The 17,764-nt window shown below is 36.9% G+C and overlaps 2 protein-coding genes across 7 annotated transcripts; both read left to right on the forward strand.

Annotated features, from left to right (window-relative positions):
* The first annotated feature begins 1,019 nt into the window (after window positions 1-1,019).
* Window positions 1,020-3,505, forward strand: LOC110851395 (casein kinase I). Its single transcript, XM_035852983.1, has 8 exons — window positions 1,020-1,393; window positions 1,771-1,877; window positions 1,982-2,207; window positions 2,335-2,474; window positions 2,571-2,602; window positions 2,689-2,810; window positions 2,900-3,146; window positions 3,246-3,505. Exons 1-8 carry the CDS (start codon window positions 1,268-1,270, stop codon window positions 3,269-3,271), a joined length of 1,026 nt encoding a protein of 341 aa, XP_035708876.1. The 5' UTR covers window positions 1,020-1,267; the 3' UTR covers window positions 3,272-3,505.
* Window positions 3,506-4,353: 848 nt separating this feature from the next.
* On the forward strand, window positions 4,354-17,713 carry LOC110850638 (cytoplasmic polyadenylation element-binding protein 2). 6 transcript variants are annotated; one of them, XM_035852981.1, is made up of 19 exons: window positions 4,358-5,167; window positions 5,244-5,538; window positions 5,909-6,541; window positions 6,931-7,102; window positions 7,221-7,344; window positions 7,418-7,523; window positions 7,591-7,812; window positions 7,883-7,917; window positions 8,146-8,235; window positions 8,327-8,418; window positions 8,659-8,711; window positions 8,911-8,976; window positions 9,088-9,174; window positions 9,311-9,405; window positions 9,525-9,635; window positions 11,040-11,125; window positions 11,589-11,609; window positions 11,708-11,771; window positions 11,867-17,713. In XM_035852981.1, the coding sequence occupies exons 3-18, from the start codon at window positions 6,235-6,237 to the stop codon at window positions 11,751-11,753; spliced, it is 1,713 nt and encodes a 570-aa protein (XP_035708874.1). In that variant the 5' UTR covers window positions 4,358-5,167; window positions 5,244-5,538; window positions 5,909-6,234; the 3' UTR covers window positions 11,754-11,771; window positions 11,867-17,713. The 6 variants fall into 6 exon arrangements, with proteins under 6 accessions (XP_021953801.1, XP_035708874.1, XP_035708873.1 ...); XM_035852980.1 differs by having other exon boundaries at window positions 5,912-6,541; XM_035852982.1 differs by having other exon boundaries at window positions 5,944-6,541.
* The last annotated feature ends 51 nt before the right edge of the window (window positions 17,714-17,764 follow it).

The following is a 17,764-nucleotide window of genomic DNA, read 5'->3' on the forward strand; positions in this document are numbered from 1 at the left end:
TAGAGCCGTGGTACATTCGCAATTTGCATTGCATGACTGCCCAGCCAGAGGAACATAACTGTGCGTACTTTGCATGTGGAATATACGTCGTAAATTGCTACTCGGGGGCTATCTGAGCATTGAGAGAAAGCACAAGCTAAGCTTTCACCACTTGTTGTAACCTCATTTTGCAGTACATCAAGCATTATAAATTTGTAGGGGGTCTTTAAAAATGTGATTTTTTTTACAAACTATACATACACATCTCTCACTTTTATATTTATTCATACACGACAAATTGACAGATGCATCATTTTTTAATAATAGACTTTCCTCAAATCTATCCTTTTATCCCGACGACGAACAAGTCGGCTATCGTCCTTGAGCTCAATTCTGCGTGTGCAATCGTCTGTGCAATCATGTTCAATCTGAGTAGTTTATGTGCGAAACCAAAATCCCAAACTTTTTGCGCATTTGGCAAAGTCATCTTATGCTAAAGTTAAATGTCCATTAATTAGTGACCCGTGGTTATCAAAATAATAATGCAATCCCCCTCTCAATGCCCCACCCAGCCCAGGGCCTACTTGGGTTTCTCCTTGGACTTTTATCCCCCACCTGTCGCCAACTCCCACTCCTGACCTCGCCCTTTCTCCCCAGCAGATGCCACCCTCCTATTCGAAGAGGAGGAAGTTGACAGCGCATGGACGGAATAGGCTTGTTGATCTTGTTGGTGGTGGTGGTGGTGGCGACTGCTTGTCGCTTCACTCACTCTTACACCTTGGTTACTTGGCGTTATTATAGAGCTGCTCTCTGTTTGGCTTACGCGTCAGGGGCGGCACAGGCCGGGCTACTGCCACGCCGCTCGTCATCCTCACTCTCACCTTGAGCACCATCCACAGACTGCGCCTCGCCACCCCTGCCTCTCGAGAAGAAAGGAAAGAAGGAAGAAAAGAAAGGAAGGAAGGTGAGTGGTGGCCGGTATGGATGGGCGTCTGGTGTCGTAGCTCTGCTGGCTGGCCAGAGACAGATGAGGGATTGCATTGTTTAATTCTTTGTTGGTAGGAGAGGAGAGAGGAAGGAGGACTCGTCCATCAGAAAGTTGTGAGAAGTCGTCGTCGACGTTCTGTCTCTTTTCTGTCGCCTTTTTTTCTTGGTTTTCGTCCTAGTCGTCGTCGTCTTTTGGTCGTCGTCCCCACAACCTCTCCGCCACTCGTCGTCACCCTCGTCGTCGTCGTCATCATCATCATCGCCTAGCGAAAAAGTCCTTCTCTTAAAGAGGAGAAGGACGATGGCTGCTTCCACCCCTTCTTCGAGGTCAGAGTTTATCGTGGGTGGGAGATATCGTCTCGTGAGGAAGATTGGGTCAGGCTCTTTTGGAGATATATACTTGGGCATCAACATAACAAATGGAGAGGTGAGTGGATATACTGAAGTTTGTGGTGTGGCCGTAAAAAAGCCACACCCGATGAGGAAGGAGAAAAAGAGAGGGGAAAAATGTTTACTTGAAACGTTTCGTGGACAGTTAAATGTTGTCGTCAAAGAGAAGGGATATTTTGGTCAAGTACTGAAAGAAAGGTCTATTGTGTTGGATTTCTTAGGATTAACGATTTAATTTATTGGTGGATATATATATTTGTATAGTACACTTGGAAAGTGGTTGTTGTTGATTTAGCTCCAGTCTGTTTTTATTTCTATTCTTTAAAAGGAACAGGAGGAGAGGAGGGTGAAGAGGAGTTTGTGTTTGTTGTTCAAGAGGATAATTGTTTATTGTTCATTATTTGTAATTTTCAGGAGGTGGCTGTGAAGCTCGAGAGCTGCAAGGCTCGTCACCCTCAGTTACTCTATGAAAGTAAATTGTACAAAATTTTACAAGGGGGCGTAGGAATTCCTCACATTCGGTAAGTATTTTATCAACTTTATTCTAGTGGATTTTGTAAAATTTATTGATTTATCAATTGAGAGAAGAGAAATAGTTGAAACTAACTGAGTTTGTTTTGTGCAGATGGTATGGGCAAGAACGAGAATACAATGTATTGGTTATGGACCTTCTTGGACCCAGCTTGGAGGACCTATTTAACTTCTGTTCTCGTCGGTTTACCATCAAGACTGTATTGATGCTAGCTGATCAAATGATTGGACGAGTGGAGTATATTCATACGAAAAACTTCATTCATCGCGATATCAAACCCGACAATTTTCTCATGGGGATTGGGCGTCATTGTAACAAGGTATGCATGTAGCCTTTACACTTGATTTGAAAGAATTGATCAGTGGTGGTAGCATTCGTACAAAGAACGAGGGTTGGGTTTTGGGGCAACACTTTTTCAACAATTTGGTTGTTGTATGTGTGCATAGCTATACTTGATCGACTTTGGACTCGCCAAGAAGTACCGCGATTCTCGTACTCGTCATCACATTCCGTATCGTGAGGATAAGAACTTGACTGGAACCGCTCGTTACGCCTCCATTAATGCTCATCTAGGAATAGAGCAAAGGTAATTATGCTTAATTTTAAATGTTAATAAAAAATGAGTTTATGTGGTGTTGTTTAAATTTAATTACATTGCCTTTCTGTTGTATAAAATTTACAGTCGACGGGATGACATGGAGTCACTTGGATACGGTAAGTCATTTTTACATGAATTTATGAGATCGAATTCAGTTGACTTTAAATTCATTTAGTAATTACCTCAAACATTATTTTTTTAGTATTGATGTATTTCAACCGAGGCAGTCTTCCGTGGCAAGGTCTGAAAGCGGCAACGAAGAAACAAAAGTATGAAAAAATCAGCGAAAAGAAAATGTCAACTCCTGTCGAACTTTTGTGCAAGGTGAGATCTTTTTTTATATTTTGGAGAGAAATTTTTTTCTAAAAAAAGACAATGGATTATTAACATGTATTGTTTTAACTTTCATTCAGGGCTACCCAGCGGAATTTGCTATGTATCTTAATTACTGTCGTGGCCTGCGCTTTGAGGAAGTTCCAGATTACATGTACCTTCGACAACTTTTCCGCATTTTGTTTCGAACCCTGAATCATCAATATGATTACACTTTTGATTGGACAATGCTGAAGCAGAAGACCGTGGCTTCGCTCGCAGCAAATTCTACATCTCAGCAACCAGCGCCACCGCAGGCAGCCAGTGTTCCAGGTAACACACCCGGAGGTCAGTAACACAACACACATACACACCCAACGTCATCGAATTGAAGAGACGACTGTACATATTTATTGCTGTAAGCTGTATATAATTAATTACTTCTAGACGCGTCCCGTATATTAAGCGATTGATCTGAACAGTGTCAAATAGTTATGTAACTGGCGGTGTGTACTGATTCTCTCTGCACCACCCTTGTGTTTACAGAATCATACAAGATATGGGATTTTTTTAACTGTACTTGCAATGAACTAAATTTTTTGTGTTACGTATCAAAACCTATGGTTACTAGTAAACTTTTATGTTCAATGAATCCCGTTTTCCATGAATAAAATTTTCGTCCGTAAATTAAGAACATGCATATGTAATATACAATCCGTACTTGTATTTTTTTTACTACGCTTTCAGATTATGAAAACTTTCTCCAGTTTATTATCATGATATTTATTGAGTGCATAGCATACATGTAAATTAACATCATGTCATGGTTTACAACTTTACAGGCATTGATGAGTATGGGGTGTGGTGGTTGTTTAGTTTGACTACCACTTGGCTTCCTTTCCTACTCCTGAGGTCCACCTAGGAAAATAGGTCACACTCTGGTCCTCCAACCTGCTAAATCGACCAGTATCTTTTCTGACCATGTACTCATTTCGCACTACGTCAGTCCGAGGCATCAAACTCCTAGGGAAAGTTGTGTGTGAGAAGTTGCTCAGCAGAAATTGTGCGAAAAATAGCACACATCCATCCGAGTTGTACCACACTCTAGTACAAGTAGTAGGAGTATGTATATAGCATAATATTCCTAGTTCTCATATTGAATTCATGAGATTCATGCTTCCATCCAAGCAGCAGCAGAGCAGAGGTAGGTAAAAGAGAGAGAGGTGTCTTGGACGTCGTCGTCGTCGCCACACGTATATATACAGCCATCTTGAAGGGAAATGTTTTCCGCTGCTTTGAAACTTGAAATAGCAATAGAAGAGTTGTAGAGAGAGCCAGCAATGTGTAATGTAAAGTGTGTGTAAAGCGAATTGGAAAATTGAAGAAGGACGAGAGCCACCAACCCGTTGAATCCAACCTCTCCGTTCATATGCACTGGGTTAAAATTGAAGGAGTTTCTTGCTTCTGAGAGTTGAGCTTGCACACCATAAAGCCGAACCAACTTATTGTTAGCCGAGCCGTCTCTTCACGAGTCTCGATTTGCTATCCGAGTAGTCTCTCGCTCTCCTAGTGAACGCACATGTGATGTGATTTTACAATATATAGGGCACACCAGCAGCAAGCAGCATTGCTGGCAAAGCTAAGCGAGATTCTTGTCTAAATTCTCTCTCTCCAGCCCGCAGTCTCATGGTGAAAAAGAGGTATGGTTCCGTACGTAGCGAGTGAGTTGGGTTCCTCTCCCATCTGCAGCATCGACAGGCTTTGAGCGAGCAGAAGAATACCAACCAACCTCTGGCAGATCCAATGAGAGGACTTTACTACTACCACGATAGTTCCTCGCTAAATCGTGTTTCTAATTAGGACTTCTTCTTAATTTTGTACTTTTCTAATACAACCTTTATTAGGAGCATTGTGGTGGGGCGTCGCTATTCAACCACCAGTCTTTACACCTCCACACAAACAAGCAAACTCTTTAAAGTCCGTTTTAATCAACCTCCACCTCCTCCGAAACATTACTAGTTAGGATACTCACTCACTAATTGTCTTGGGTCGCCGCAAAGGTCACGACGCCTTTTGTATATCTTCCCCTTCGAGTGACATGGTCAGAGTGATCATCCCCAAAAGGTCACCGGAACTGCTATCCCCACACGAAATCTAGTCCTGTCCATCCGCCCTACCCAACACGCATAGCCGACTACTACTACTCCCACATCATCGTTTCTCTCTGGTCAGCCATTTGCACCCCACGCCGAGGGTCAACAACAACTACACCTCAGAAATAGTAAAATTGTACGAATCACAAGGGAAACCACACCCACAAAAAGTGTCGCACGTCTCCATATGGAAGTGCTGGAGTTACCGGCTGCCCAGTAAGAAAAGAATATTAATATTACAGCAACTATGCATAGGTTTCTTATCAAGGTTTTCATAATAATAATTGTTTAGCAGGAATTAAGACCTTCTTCTTGGCTGGGGAATAGTACAACATTGCTGAAACTGAGACCGCCCAAAGTAAAAAAATCAGAGGCTGATATAGAAAATTGGAAGAGAGACGGGCAAATTGTCACCGCGAGTAAGATTAAATCCAATCCACGACTTAATTATTGTTACTGGAGAAGAAAGTTAAGCAGTTGGGTTTGCGTGAGAGTTGTGAAGGAAGGGGCAGACACTTCGCCTAGTGTTTCTTGGAAATAAAATTCAATTTTATCCAGACTTTCTCTACGCAGCAGCGTGAATAAAGGTCGGTGTCTACTCGTCCCTAGTCCATATGTAATCAAGCCAATTTAATAATCATCAACGAGTGGTTAACTAAATTGTGAACTTAAAGTGTGGATTTAAAAAACTAATAATAATAATTGTGGATTTATACCTGTTTTTAACATTTTTATGACTTTTATACACCTCTTTCTTACCAACTTGTTTCCAATCTAAGTGTACATTTTTCTTAGCACTTTTTGAAGAAAAAAATTAATACTTTTTGCTAGAACTTTTTTACAAATATTATTATTTTAAGAGAACAAATTAGAGTCTGAATTATTTTTAAAATAATTAAACAAGAAAGAACTGAGGATTTTTTTTACAATCTTTAACTAACTAACAAATACTTTCAGCAGATAACAACAATTGTCGAAACTTTATCTGCTAGAAAATCGGTGCTTACCTGACAACTTTGCCCTCCGTCCCGAAATCCCGAAACAGTGCTGACGAATGACGAACGGGGACGAAGAAAGAAACAAACAACAAATCAATAATAATATGAATTAAAAAGCCGGCGAATAAATAATAATCTCAACTCAACGGTTAAAAATCGGCCTAAGCAATTAACGAATCAACTGAATTTACCACTTCTGCTGTTCCTGCTTGGAATCAAGAACAACGACCGTCAAACTTACTTTCTAACAATATACAAGGTTGCAGACGTGGCTGGATTAGAAGTATGAGCGAGGATTCGGAAAGTTTCAAATTGTCCTCGGGGTCCGAGACGCCGACGAATTCGACGACTGAGGTTGGTGGGAAAGGAGGAGGTGGAAGCAGTAGTTCCGCAGGAGGGACGCCAACCGCCGTAGTCACGGGGAGCTCGGGCGTAGGAAGTGTGGGTGTGCCGGAAATGGGCGGTGCAGGTCCTGCAGCCGTCTGGACGTCGGCCCCACACGTGGACGACTACTATTATTACAACCCATCTATCAATTTCCAGCAAAATGGATACTATTTCCCACAGAATTTTGGACCTCCGCCAAATATGGGTGAGTCTTTGTTAGAGTAATATAGAGAGAGAGGGAGAGGAGTAGGAGATGTTGTTTTATACAGTAGAGTTGGCCAGCACCCACGCGTACTACCGGCTCAGTTTCTTATCTTGTTTGAGAAAAATTGATTATAAGTGGCTTTATAAAAGTTTATAATAATAATTATTATTAAGCTTCGATGAAATTATTAGGTAGTTCATACAATTTTAACGATATGGTTAATTTTCAAACTAGATGATGAATTAAAAAAACACTATTCTCATTACCTCAAAGAATAGGTTTTTAACTAGTCCAGCCAGTGCTCGGTCTGTGTAAATGATATAGGGTTTGTGATGAGGGGCACAGTGCGGTTTCTCCGGATGTCTGACTTCTTTTTTATCTGTGTTTAGGAATGGCTCAGAACGGACCTTTTGGACATCGGCGGTCCCCATTCGGACCTCAGCAAGGTCAACGACACGCTGGGAACAATGCGGGTGCATCGGTCGGACGGTTTCCTCCTTTTGGATTTCAGCAGCAGAGGCAACCAATGCGACCAGGCATGAAAGGCGGTGCTATGTACGGGTAAGTAGTTGTAATTGTTACGATTTCGGATTTCGGCTTTTCTACTGATTGCTATTTATGTAGCGTTATTTATAATGATACTCATGCTTTATCTTTTCGTCATTTGTGGTGACTTCAGCAGGAAGCCAAGTCCTACGATGATGATGCAGCCAAATTTTAGGCGAAATTTTCCTGGCAAAGGTGCATTTCAACCTCAATTTGATGGAAATGCTGTTGCAGGGGAGAATGAAACAATGTACCAGGTACGTTATCCAATTGAGCGATTACTACTTTAAGTACGATGTTACTAATGCGGGTTTGTATCTATTATTATAGGAACGCAATGGTGCTGGGGGACCATTGGACAACATGAGATCATTAGAACAATACTTGTCAGACATGATGAGAACTGGCGGGGGTGAACCAGATGGAAGAACAGGAGGTACGTAATTAAAGATATACCTATATCTGTTGAAGAGACCCTGGGTTAAAAAATACTCTTTTTGCAGGAAAGTGGAATTACTCTAGTGAAGAACAAGGGGGCGGCCCGTCAGGAGCAAACTCTGGATTTATCCTTGATGGAGAAGCTGGTCCAACGGTTGGTGTGCAAAGTGTGTCTCCTAGAGCCGCTGCTGGACTTGTTGGTGTTGGAGCTAGTGGAGTGAATGAACAAGGGGAACGTTTTTCAAGGAAAGTTTTTGTCGGTGGTTTGCCTCCCGACATTGATGAAGGTATGTTCATGCAATAAATTTAAAATTACAAGAGATTGGAAACTAATAAGTTTCACTTTTTTATTCACAGAGGAAATTACTGCCAGCTTTAGGCGGTTTGGCCCGGTAAATGTTGATAGTAATTTATTGATTGAACGGATAGAAGAATTGATCCAGTGGTATATACATTACAATGTTGAAACGTCTTAAAGTAATAATAAGTAGATAATGTGATACGAAGGCGTTTATAAGACATATTGTAAAGAACGGGAATTACACACCTACATCAATTCTTTTCACGGTCTTGTGCAGGTCGTTATAAGCCCAAACTAAACTAATCTGATTTTATTCTAGTTGGTTGTGGATTGGCCTCACAAAGCTGAAAGCAAGTCGTATTTTCCTCCAAAGGGTTACGCTTTTCTATTGTTCCAGGTAAAAGAATATGTATGAATATAATATCAATTACATATCAAAATATTATTCATCATGTAGACTGTAATAAAGTTCCCTAATTGCTGAAAATTTTTGTTAATAGGAGGAAAGCTCTGTCCAGCAACTGATAGATGCGTGTATTCAAGATGATGATAAGTTGTATCTTTGCGTTTCATCGCCGACCATAAAGGACAAGTAAGTATATGCATTAAATCACGTAATGACGATTAGATTTTACCCAGTAGAGTACAGTAAGAAAGCTACACGAATTTAAAGTTTAACACGTCAATCACAAATTTAAAAAATCATTTATATGCTAATTAAAATCTCGCAACGGCTTTAGTTCTGTGCCGAGCCTGTACCGGCTTGTTGTGGGTGGATTATGCATGTTTAAATTTATGCAAAAAGTTACACAAATACTATTATGTATTTCAGGCCTGTTCAAATTCGACCTTGGAGACTCTCTGATGCTGATTTTGTACTTGACGGTACGTACCTACTAATTGTGTTTAAATCATCTTTTCCCCTGTTTCAGCAGTAGTAATATTTTCATGGCTTTGGTTACTCATAATTAAAGAATGATCATTCTTGTATTGTTGCAAGTAGCAAGAAATAACGTGACATGAACTGCGATAAAATAATACACTTAAATCAATTAGCTAACTTGATCTTGTTTTATCCAATTAGCATCAATGCCTTTGGATCCACGGAAGACCGTGTTTGTTGGTGGTGTCCCAAGACCCCTGAAAGCTGGTACATACAACTTCTACTCATTTCTTACATCTACGACTTATATATTTTTAATGAATTCTATTAATCTGTTAACTATCATGTTAAGTATTTTTGTTTTGTTATAATAATTAGTTGAGCTAGCGATGATTATGGACCGATTGTATGGAGGTGTTTGCTACGCCGGGATTGATACAGATCCGGAGCTGAAGTATCCAAAAGGTGCAGTGTAACGATTATATTTTGTAGGAATGAGTCGATTTGAATATTTGAATAGAAAGAAAGAGGGAAAGAGAACCAGATCAAAGGACGAAAAGACAATGAGCTGCAAGAATTGACAATTTGTTTATCTTTACAGGTGCTGGTCGCGTTGCATTTTCTAATCAGCAGAGTTACATTGCAGCCATTTCGGCACGATTTGTTCAGCTCCAACATGGTGATATAGACAAACGAGTGAGTGCTATATGTCATTTGTGCTATTCTGATAGTGCCCGTCAAAATTTTAGGCCCACAATTAATCATTAAATCTTGGATCACATATTTACAACTCATTTGCGTCTTACTTCTTCCAGGTCGAAGTCAAGCCATACGTGCTGGATGACCAACTCTGTGATGAGTGTGGTGGTGGTCGTTGTGGAGGAAAATTTGCTCCATTTTTTTGTGCTAATGTTACATGTTTACAGGTAAATAATGGTCAACAGAATCATTCTGTACCATATTTAACGGGTCCATTCATGTTTTATTGATTTGCTAAACTTGTATTGTTATTTTTTTTTATTATTTGCGTGTGTTTTTGTTCCTTACTTCTTTCGCTAACAATCTGAAATGTTTTTGCTACGCCTTCATGACGTGTAGTCTTTAAAATTCCTAACTGAATGAGAATAATAAATAGGCAAATATTATACAAGGGTTTGCGGGGTAACGATTGACACTGGCTTTATATTTATTTTAATATTATTATTTATTGATTTTACATTTTTTTAATTGCTTACTTTATTATACATTTATCACATAGTGACCAAAATAAATCGTTCGATAGTTACCCTGAGAAGATGTAAATTGTGATAACTTGGCAATTGAATTGTTCAGCAGGGGTCGGCAGGATACTTTGTCAAACATGCAAGAGATGTTTAATACACGAAAGTTTTATTTGCACCTAACCGAGGAAGTATCCTTTATCTTTTATCTTTCGTGCAAATCTGTGGCATCTCCAGTATGTATCTTAAACAGCGTTCTATGCCATAGATACATTTGTTTAGCACATTCAATTTTACTTTTTCACAAATGCGTCTTCCTCACGAGTCATTATTCCGATTCTAATAAGCGGCTTACAAGTATATTAGAACACACATAAATACATCTATTATATGCAGGAATGTCATAAATATATATATATATATATATATATATATATATATATATTCTTATGTATAGGTCATAGTTAGCCAATTTCAAAAAGTTTTTCTAGTTGAGACTTTTTAACTTCATATTTTTTTTTGTGACAATGAGAATACTAAATTTTAAGCCTTATATTGGTTTTGTATTGCATATAGAAATTTAAGAAGTATTTTACCAAACATGGAAGTATCTTCTTACTTAAATATATATTTTATCTTGAATTCTAACTATCGCTTCTGTTGAAAAGTATCTTGTGCCTTATATCTTCAATCACATAGTATTTTATAACTTGTATTTTATATCTTATCATAAGATTCTTATGATAAGATTCTCTCTGAAAAAGAATATCTTGCCCAGCTCTGTAGTTCAGAATTTCAGATCAGATTTTAGTGACCCAGTCAGCATTAATTTACGCTCGAAGCAATATAAATCATGCAAATCCTCAATGAAGAATTTAATAAACTTTGATGATTGCCAAAATACAGGATTATAAAATATTTCCAACAAGTCAGATGGTTTTAGAAATACACCTTTATATTAACCGTAGTAAATACCAAGTTGTCATTTCTGCATGGCTATCGAACGATTTATTTTGTTTAATACCATTGTCTTAGTTATAAATAATCTTATATAAATTTTCAAAAAACTTATCAAACTCATGTTGACTGAGATTTTATAATGTTGTGCAGTATTACTGCGAACACTGCTGGGCCACCATTCATTCTCGTCCCGGTCGGGAATACCACAAGCCGTTGGTAAAAGAGGGTGCTGATCGGTAAGAACAAAGACTTATGTAACAAAATTTAATGATGAAGGTGTGTAATGAATCAGATTCTCGCTTAATTCTCTGTGGAGATCTTCAGATTTGGGTAGTTTTTTTAGTCAATTCAGTGGTACCGTCCTGCATTGGAATTTGGAATAGTCCAATTGCAGTGTGACACTAGGGATTTTTTGTTGATTGAGATGTAAATGAGAAAGTTTTATTGCATATTATTTCATTCTTTACAAATGATCATTGATTGACGTTCGTTCAATTTTTCCAAGAAAAGTGTAACCGAGGAAGTCAAATTCGTGGGCGTGTATAATTTAAAGATAAGAAAATGTCCTGAAAAGGTTTAGGTTTTTTGTTCTTATGGCATTATCATTAAGCGAGATTGGAACATTACGCGACCAATACACACTTAGGGGACAATGACATTCATATGAATTTATGTTAAATTTCTCTTCTTTGTTTCCAGACCCCGAGCACTACCGTTTCGGTCAGGGCGTCAAAATTTCCTTCATTTTCATTACACAATCTAAACATACAAACTTTCCTTTGCAATTCTAATGTAATTCCTTTCTCTTTGTCCTTTAGACCTAACTATTATAGGCGACTCGTGACTGTCAACTCGCAAATGTAAACCAAAAAATCTGTCAAAGTAAGAAAACACAAATGTTCACAAATTAACGAAAGCAAATTTGCTAGGTGCTATGTACATATGCCTAACAATTATGTATGTTGTCTTGTCTTCAGTAACTCGTGCAGCTGGATTGAACATGAAGGAGGACAAGTGGAGGAGAAAGTGAAAACCTTAGAAATATAATATTTAGAATTATTTGTTATGCATGTGCAACGGAAGTGCGTTCGCTTTGATACCCCGTTAGTGCTGATATAATAGTGATAACCGTTTTTACCTTTTTGAAATGTTATCTCACACAGTCGCAATCAATCAAAGATGGTTTCTATGCATTAGACTATTACAGTCTACTTTTGGCCAGAGTTTAGCGTTCTTCATAGTACTTTGAAAAGGAAGAGGACATGCTGTGTCGCCAATGATCATGAAATGGAGTATATTTAAAACTCTTGCTCAGTAAGTAGCGTCGTCGTCGTGGTGTGGGGATGAACTTGGGAGTAGTGACTGAATACGTCAAATCTAAATCAAAGGGTGCAGAACTGGGACTTTTTTTATAAGGAATTATAATAGACAGGTTTTTATCATCATTAGTATTGTTATTTTTATTTTATTTTTACTATATACACATATTGTCCATCTTACTTTTACCCTGTCTCAGTCTCACATGAAACACATTATACAACTCATATAATATTATAGCAAATATTTAATTTACTCGTGTGTAAGTGTTCGTGTGTGTGCGTGTTGAACAATGAAATTCATTCATGACCGGGTCTCACCATTGTTTGCTCCTTAATAATACTGGAAAAAATTAACTTTTTTTTTTGGTGATGGCTAAATAGAAAAGTTGACAATCTTAGTCCATGTGTATGTCTTTAGTAGTCAGCATATGTCGCCAACAAAAAGTCTGTGCAGGATCGTCATCGTGTCGTAAGATAATACCGCATAGATTGATTGGTTAGCTAGTTATTAGTTGATTGGTGGTTTGGTGCAGGAGGAATTATTATTGGTAGTAATGTAGTCAGCATTGTTTGTATAATTGCTCTATATATAATTTTGTAATAGGACAATCTTAGCCGTTTCCTCCCTTAATTATAACGACATCGTTACAATTGTCTCTATTTTTAATTAAATCTAACCTAGCGTTTGTATTGTTTTTTTGCCGGTAAAAACATAGATAATCATAGTAGTCGCTTTTCATCAATATATTACTTGATTGAGGACAGGGAAGGAGTAGTTATCTAGTAAAGAGATACAAAAAAGGTGTGTGGAGAACTATGCGTTTAACAGCATATAGTAAACTCATGATGGAGATCAAGTTTTTATTGAGAGAAGACAAAGAAATGGCGAATTGACGATCCGTAGCATCGGGTAAATTCGCGATAATCATATATGCAAAGAGTCAGCACAAAGCGCAACGGTTCTACAATAATGCTGGTATTGTTGATTGTATTTGTATAGTCGGATTTTATTTTATTTTGTCTTAATTTTTACTGTGGGTGACTATAATCTTTAAAACAGCAATTGGAATTTGTAATTCATTGCACTAAACAAAAAAAGCGAGGATATGATGAGGTTGAGTCGCTTCCTTTTTGACGAGTTTCATGATTTTAGCTTCTAAATGCGTAATCTTAAGCAATCATTGACTAGTCAAATTTTTGTCAGATTGATTATAGAAATTTTTAATTACATTGTTACTTTTTCATTTTAACTTTTGTTATCAACTTTTGGTGCCATCGTTTTATTTTGATATCGTGTTTACGTACAAGACTTTAAAAAACCCAGCTATGTAATGTCTCACTAATTACTGTTTTTCTTCACGTTATTTTAAGTAAGTTCCTTATCATTGTTCTCAAACTATGTTGAGTGCCTATATATTTTTTGAGGATATACAAGGTTTTTTCTCCGATTTGTTCTATCCAAAGTAAATATCAAGGAAACTTCTAAACAACAACCAATTTCATCAGGTATTCTAATTGTTTTAGTAGTTGCTTTAGTTATTATAAAAGGTTTAAAGATTGTCAAAAAATCTGTAAAACAAAAACCAGGAATTTCTGTGTTTTATTTTATTTTATAACATCTTATTAGTTGTCTGGAGTTTATCGTTGTTGTTTTTTTGTGTTGAATATACATAGAATTTATAAAAGTTCAAGTCTAACGTCCAACATTTTTACACAAAAAAATAGAAAGAGATTTTATATCCGTGTTCTAGGTATTTATGTATTACATACAAACATCATTTCCAAACATGCTTTTTTGAGCGGAATAATAATACGACGATCAATCAATTTTCTATCGTTGCCTATTTACAAACTACATGAAATTGACCACCTGGAATGTGTACATTTTCAATAAAGTAAGTGCTGGGTCAGATTTGAATTATCCAATGAGGATTTTTTGTTGTTTAATTCACTTATTTTTTTGTTTGCATGTCATGTTTGCACAATTATTTCCTATATTTTTTGGCTGAGATGATAAAATAATGATGTGTGCTTTATATTACACCCTGCCATTTGTCACCCACAATCTGCACGTCGTCTCAACTCGCTCATGCTTCATCGACGCATATCGGCGAATATATGTAAAAAATACGTGTTCTTCAACCTCTCTCCAGCTTAGTTAGTACATAGATTTTGACCTCCATCAATCGTCACTGTTTACAAAATCTCCATGTCTCCCACTAATTTACTTCCTTTATACTTCTAATTGAATTAATTACTATTACGTATGTCTTAAAAACTGCCAAGAAACTTGTCGTTTCAACCAATTGCACTCTCACTCACTGAAGCACTCGGAACTGAATTCAAGAAGTGTTGGGCGTAACGAAACCCAACAATCTTCTTTACAAAATGAAGAACAATAATTTTTTGACTGCAGAAAGAGTCCCACAAAACAGTCCACTTACAAGTTACTTACATAATTATGGGCACGATCTGTATCTCTCTCTCCTTATTTACATTGTCCATTATCCTGGTCGCTGTTTCTCTGTCCTCCACACTGTTCTAGTCTGACCACGAATATGTATAACGGTAGAGTCGTTCCGTTTTAGTTTTCGAATATGAATGGGTTTCACGTTAAAATAGAGCTGTGACATAAGTCTTCAATGCTTGGCAGATTTTTACACAAGTAATTAAATATGTAGGTGGCATTTTAGGGGTTCCCACAACAAGACTTGACGAGATCAAGAGGAAGTGGTTGACAGAAATTCAATTAATTTCTGCTCCATTTCTGAATAATTGAGTGAGATGATGGATGAAAAAGCGACGGTGAAGTAGTTTTCAACTAATTTTAGTCGTAGTAATAATAATGAAGATGCATTTTAGCAAAAATCAATCGTTGTGTAAGCGAAGGGGTGTAGTAAGTACATAAGTATCGAGTTTAATATGTATGATGACACGTGTTGTTACTCTAGTTAGTTAAATTACATGATATGGGCATATTTTGCAACGTTATTTATTACATTATGATTGACTGATCCATACAATCTAAGCTAATTATTCCCTTGAAACGGGTGATTTGAATCGGTGCTATGCTGATTTTGTCCAGCAGAAAATTTGTATAGAATTGTTAACCTTGATAAAAATCACACACATTTTGTACTCATTTTCCACAAGGAATGGAGGCGAGAGGCGACTACTTGGACTACTTGGACTGCTTTAAAAGGATTACATAACGAACAGAACACTGGTACTGCGATTTGTTCTCTGAAAGAATTAATCTCTAATATTTAATCTGGTTCGTGTTCTTCACTTTTTGTGCGAACCAATTTTCAACAACCAATCACCGCAATCAATTTGTTACAATGATGTAGAATGATGACGATAATGTCGACGTCGAGTCCAGATTACTTTGAAATTTAACGTTTCTATCATAGCTTTAGAAATGTTGTTGGTACACAAATATGGGAGCTTAATGTAGTTTTCGTAACCTTTTTAAATTTGAAATTCCGGACTTTGACATTTTTAAATTTTTTAACGATTTATAGCCATATAATTATAATAACTTATCAAATACGTAAAAAAACATGACTTAGGTATTAATCGTTGACCACTAAATATTATTGTACATGGACATACTTCTGTAAGTACACACACACACAACAGGTTAGTTTAATATATCGGCAGCAACATACCGTGTTTGTATTTACATGTAAAAAATGCGAATAATCTCGTCTCATAAAGTTTGCAGTATAAATATATCATCAGTTTTATTGCGGTGTAATCCGTCATATAAAATGAGAAAGTATGTGTATTTAAGCCATTGCGTATGTAGAGTTGGATTAGATTGGATTAGCGGAAAGCAATACACAGATTATTTTCGTCAATTTTTGTTATTTCCAAAATTTGAAGGCCAGCCAAAGATCTGCAGTTAGTCAACTTGTAGTAGATAGAAGAACATACTAAAACCAACTTATGGACCGTATATGATGAAATAATATGACCATTTTTTACTACCCAGTGTAGTGTAATTACTTACCTCCTGATCACAACAATCACCTATTACCCTCAACTTGCTAGTACATACATATTTATAGACTTAATCTACTGTAAATCACGAGGCAGGCTATGTTATGTATGCTCTGGGCTAGGTTATCCGTCTCAAGCAAATTACGGCATATCTGCTACAATTATTTCTCTCAAGTTTGAGGTAAATTGTTAAGAGGTGGGTGGGATTATTTAAGAGTAATTAATTAATTCATCATCTTGGACACCTACATACATTTTAGATAAGCTTGGTTTAGTCATCGTTGAAAAATGATGGGTGCGCTATTTGTGGCTGTGCTGATGGAACACGTTTGGATTGTTGATGAGTAGAATTTCTTGAAAATTCTTGAAAAATGAACACACGTGGTGGTACACACACTCACAGGTCGTAGTTGTATAGTTTTCCTCGACACACTTGTTATTACTATTCTAGTCTGCGGTTGCCTTATCAAAGGCTGGATCCAATAATACGATCATGAATGTTGAAAAAAATTTGACTTTTATCATCTAATCATTACGTATACAATTGGGTGGCCATATGTAATACCTAACAATTAATAAGTCTTATGATAATATTACTTATTGCATCTCTGTAGCATTCGTAGGTAGCAGTAGCCATTGGTTGGAACTGAATTTTGCGTGTTATTTTATTTACTAAATATTTATTATATAGTAAGCAAGCAATGCAGTGCAATTAATTTTACACTTCCACCCAGTGTGTAGAGATGAAGCTACATAAAACTAATTAACACAATCAGACAAACTGTAACCGTAATGATACGTGGAAATTGATACTAATGATTTTCGTCATAATCATTTCTATAATGTTGTTTATGGTTAGACTGGTTAGCTGGTAGGTCTTTTTTATAAATATGTACGTACGTATGCACGTATATACGCATGCATAACTAGGCTACATGCTCTTCTAGGTCTATAATTCCAAATTTTTCATACGTACCAATTTAATTTGAAATTTGTGATATCATTTTTAATACCGAGATTTCTCACATGGTAATTTATACTACATAAATACATAGCAAAAAAGTGGGTGCGAGGAGGATTATATCTTTCACTCGGAAACTTTTATAAGATCTTGGTACAATTTGAGGATATGTAAATGATGATAATCATAAAGCTAAAAAGGTACTTGTAAAAAAAATACAAAAATCGATACTTGCAGTTATTCGTAGGTTTACATCCTGTACATTGATTAATATGTTGTCATAATGTGTGTGAACAATTATCGAGGATAAAAAAATTTGTAGTCACTGATCGCCCAATTGTATAGTTATTTACATAATATGTAAGTACGACACTAACGTTATTAACACGTGTATTAAACTTAAAAAATGTTGCTAACAACCTTATTCTGTAGATTTTTCATGTTTTGAGTATAAGCCGACGAATGCCAGTTTGACAAAATCATGTTTGTAGCGCTTCAACAAGGAACTTTTCAATAATAAACTGTTCAAGTTTTGCAAACCTATTATACAATTCGTACTTATTTACTCATTGGAAAGTTGGCATACCTAA

The sequence above is a fragment of the Folsomia candida genome, unplaced genomic scaffold, assembly GCF_002217175.1.
Source record: "Folsomia candida strain VU population unplaced genomic scaffold, ASM221717v1 Fcan01_Sc006, whole genome shotgun sequence".
In the NCBI taxonomy this organism is placed as follows: domain Eukaryota; kingdom Metazoa; phylum Arthropoda; class Collembola; order Entomobryomorpha; family Isotomidae; genus Folsomia; species Folsomia candida.

What these genes read in the sequence shown, in the direction of transcription:
- LOC110851395 (XM_035852983.1), top strand. Translation starts at nt 1,268, where the DNA reads ATGGCTGCTTCCACCCCTTCTTCGAGGTCAGAGTTTATCGTGGGTGGG. An exon ending in GTAGGAATTCCTCACATTCG is followed by an intron (nt 1,878 to 1,981) that starts GTAAGTATTTTA and finishes TGTTTTGTGCAG; the next exon opens with ATGGTATGGGCAAGAACGAG. An exon ending in CTGTCGAACTTTTGTGCAAG is followed by an intron (nt 2,811 to 2,899) that starts GTGAGATCTTTT and finishes ACTTTCATTCAG; the next exon opens with GGCTACCCAGCGGAATTTGC.
- LOC110850638 (XM_035852981.1), top strand. Translation starts at nt 6,235, where the DNA reads ATGAGCGAGGATTCGGAAAGTTTCAAATTGTCCTCGGGGTCCGAGACG. An exon ending in GCTTTAGGCGGTTTGGCCCG is followed by an intron (nt 7,918 to 8,145) that starts GTAAATGTTGAT and finishes ATTTTATTCTAG; the next exon opens with TTGGTTGTGGATTGGCCTCA. An exon ending in CCCCGAGCACTACCGTTTCG is followed by an intron (nt 11,610 to 11,707) that starts GTCAGGGCGTCA and finishes TTTGTCCTTTAG; the next exon opens with ACCTAACTATTATAGGCGAC.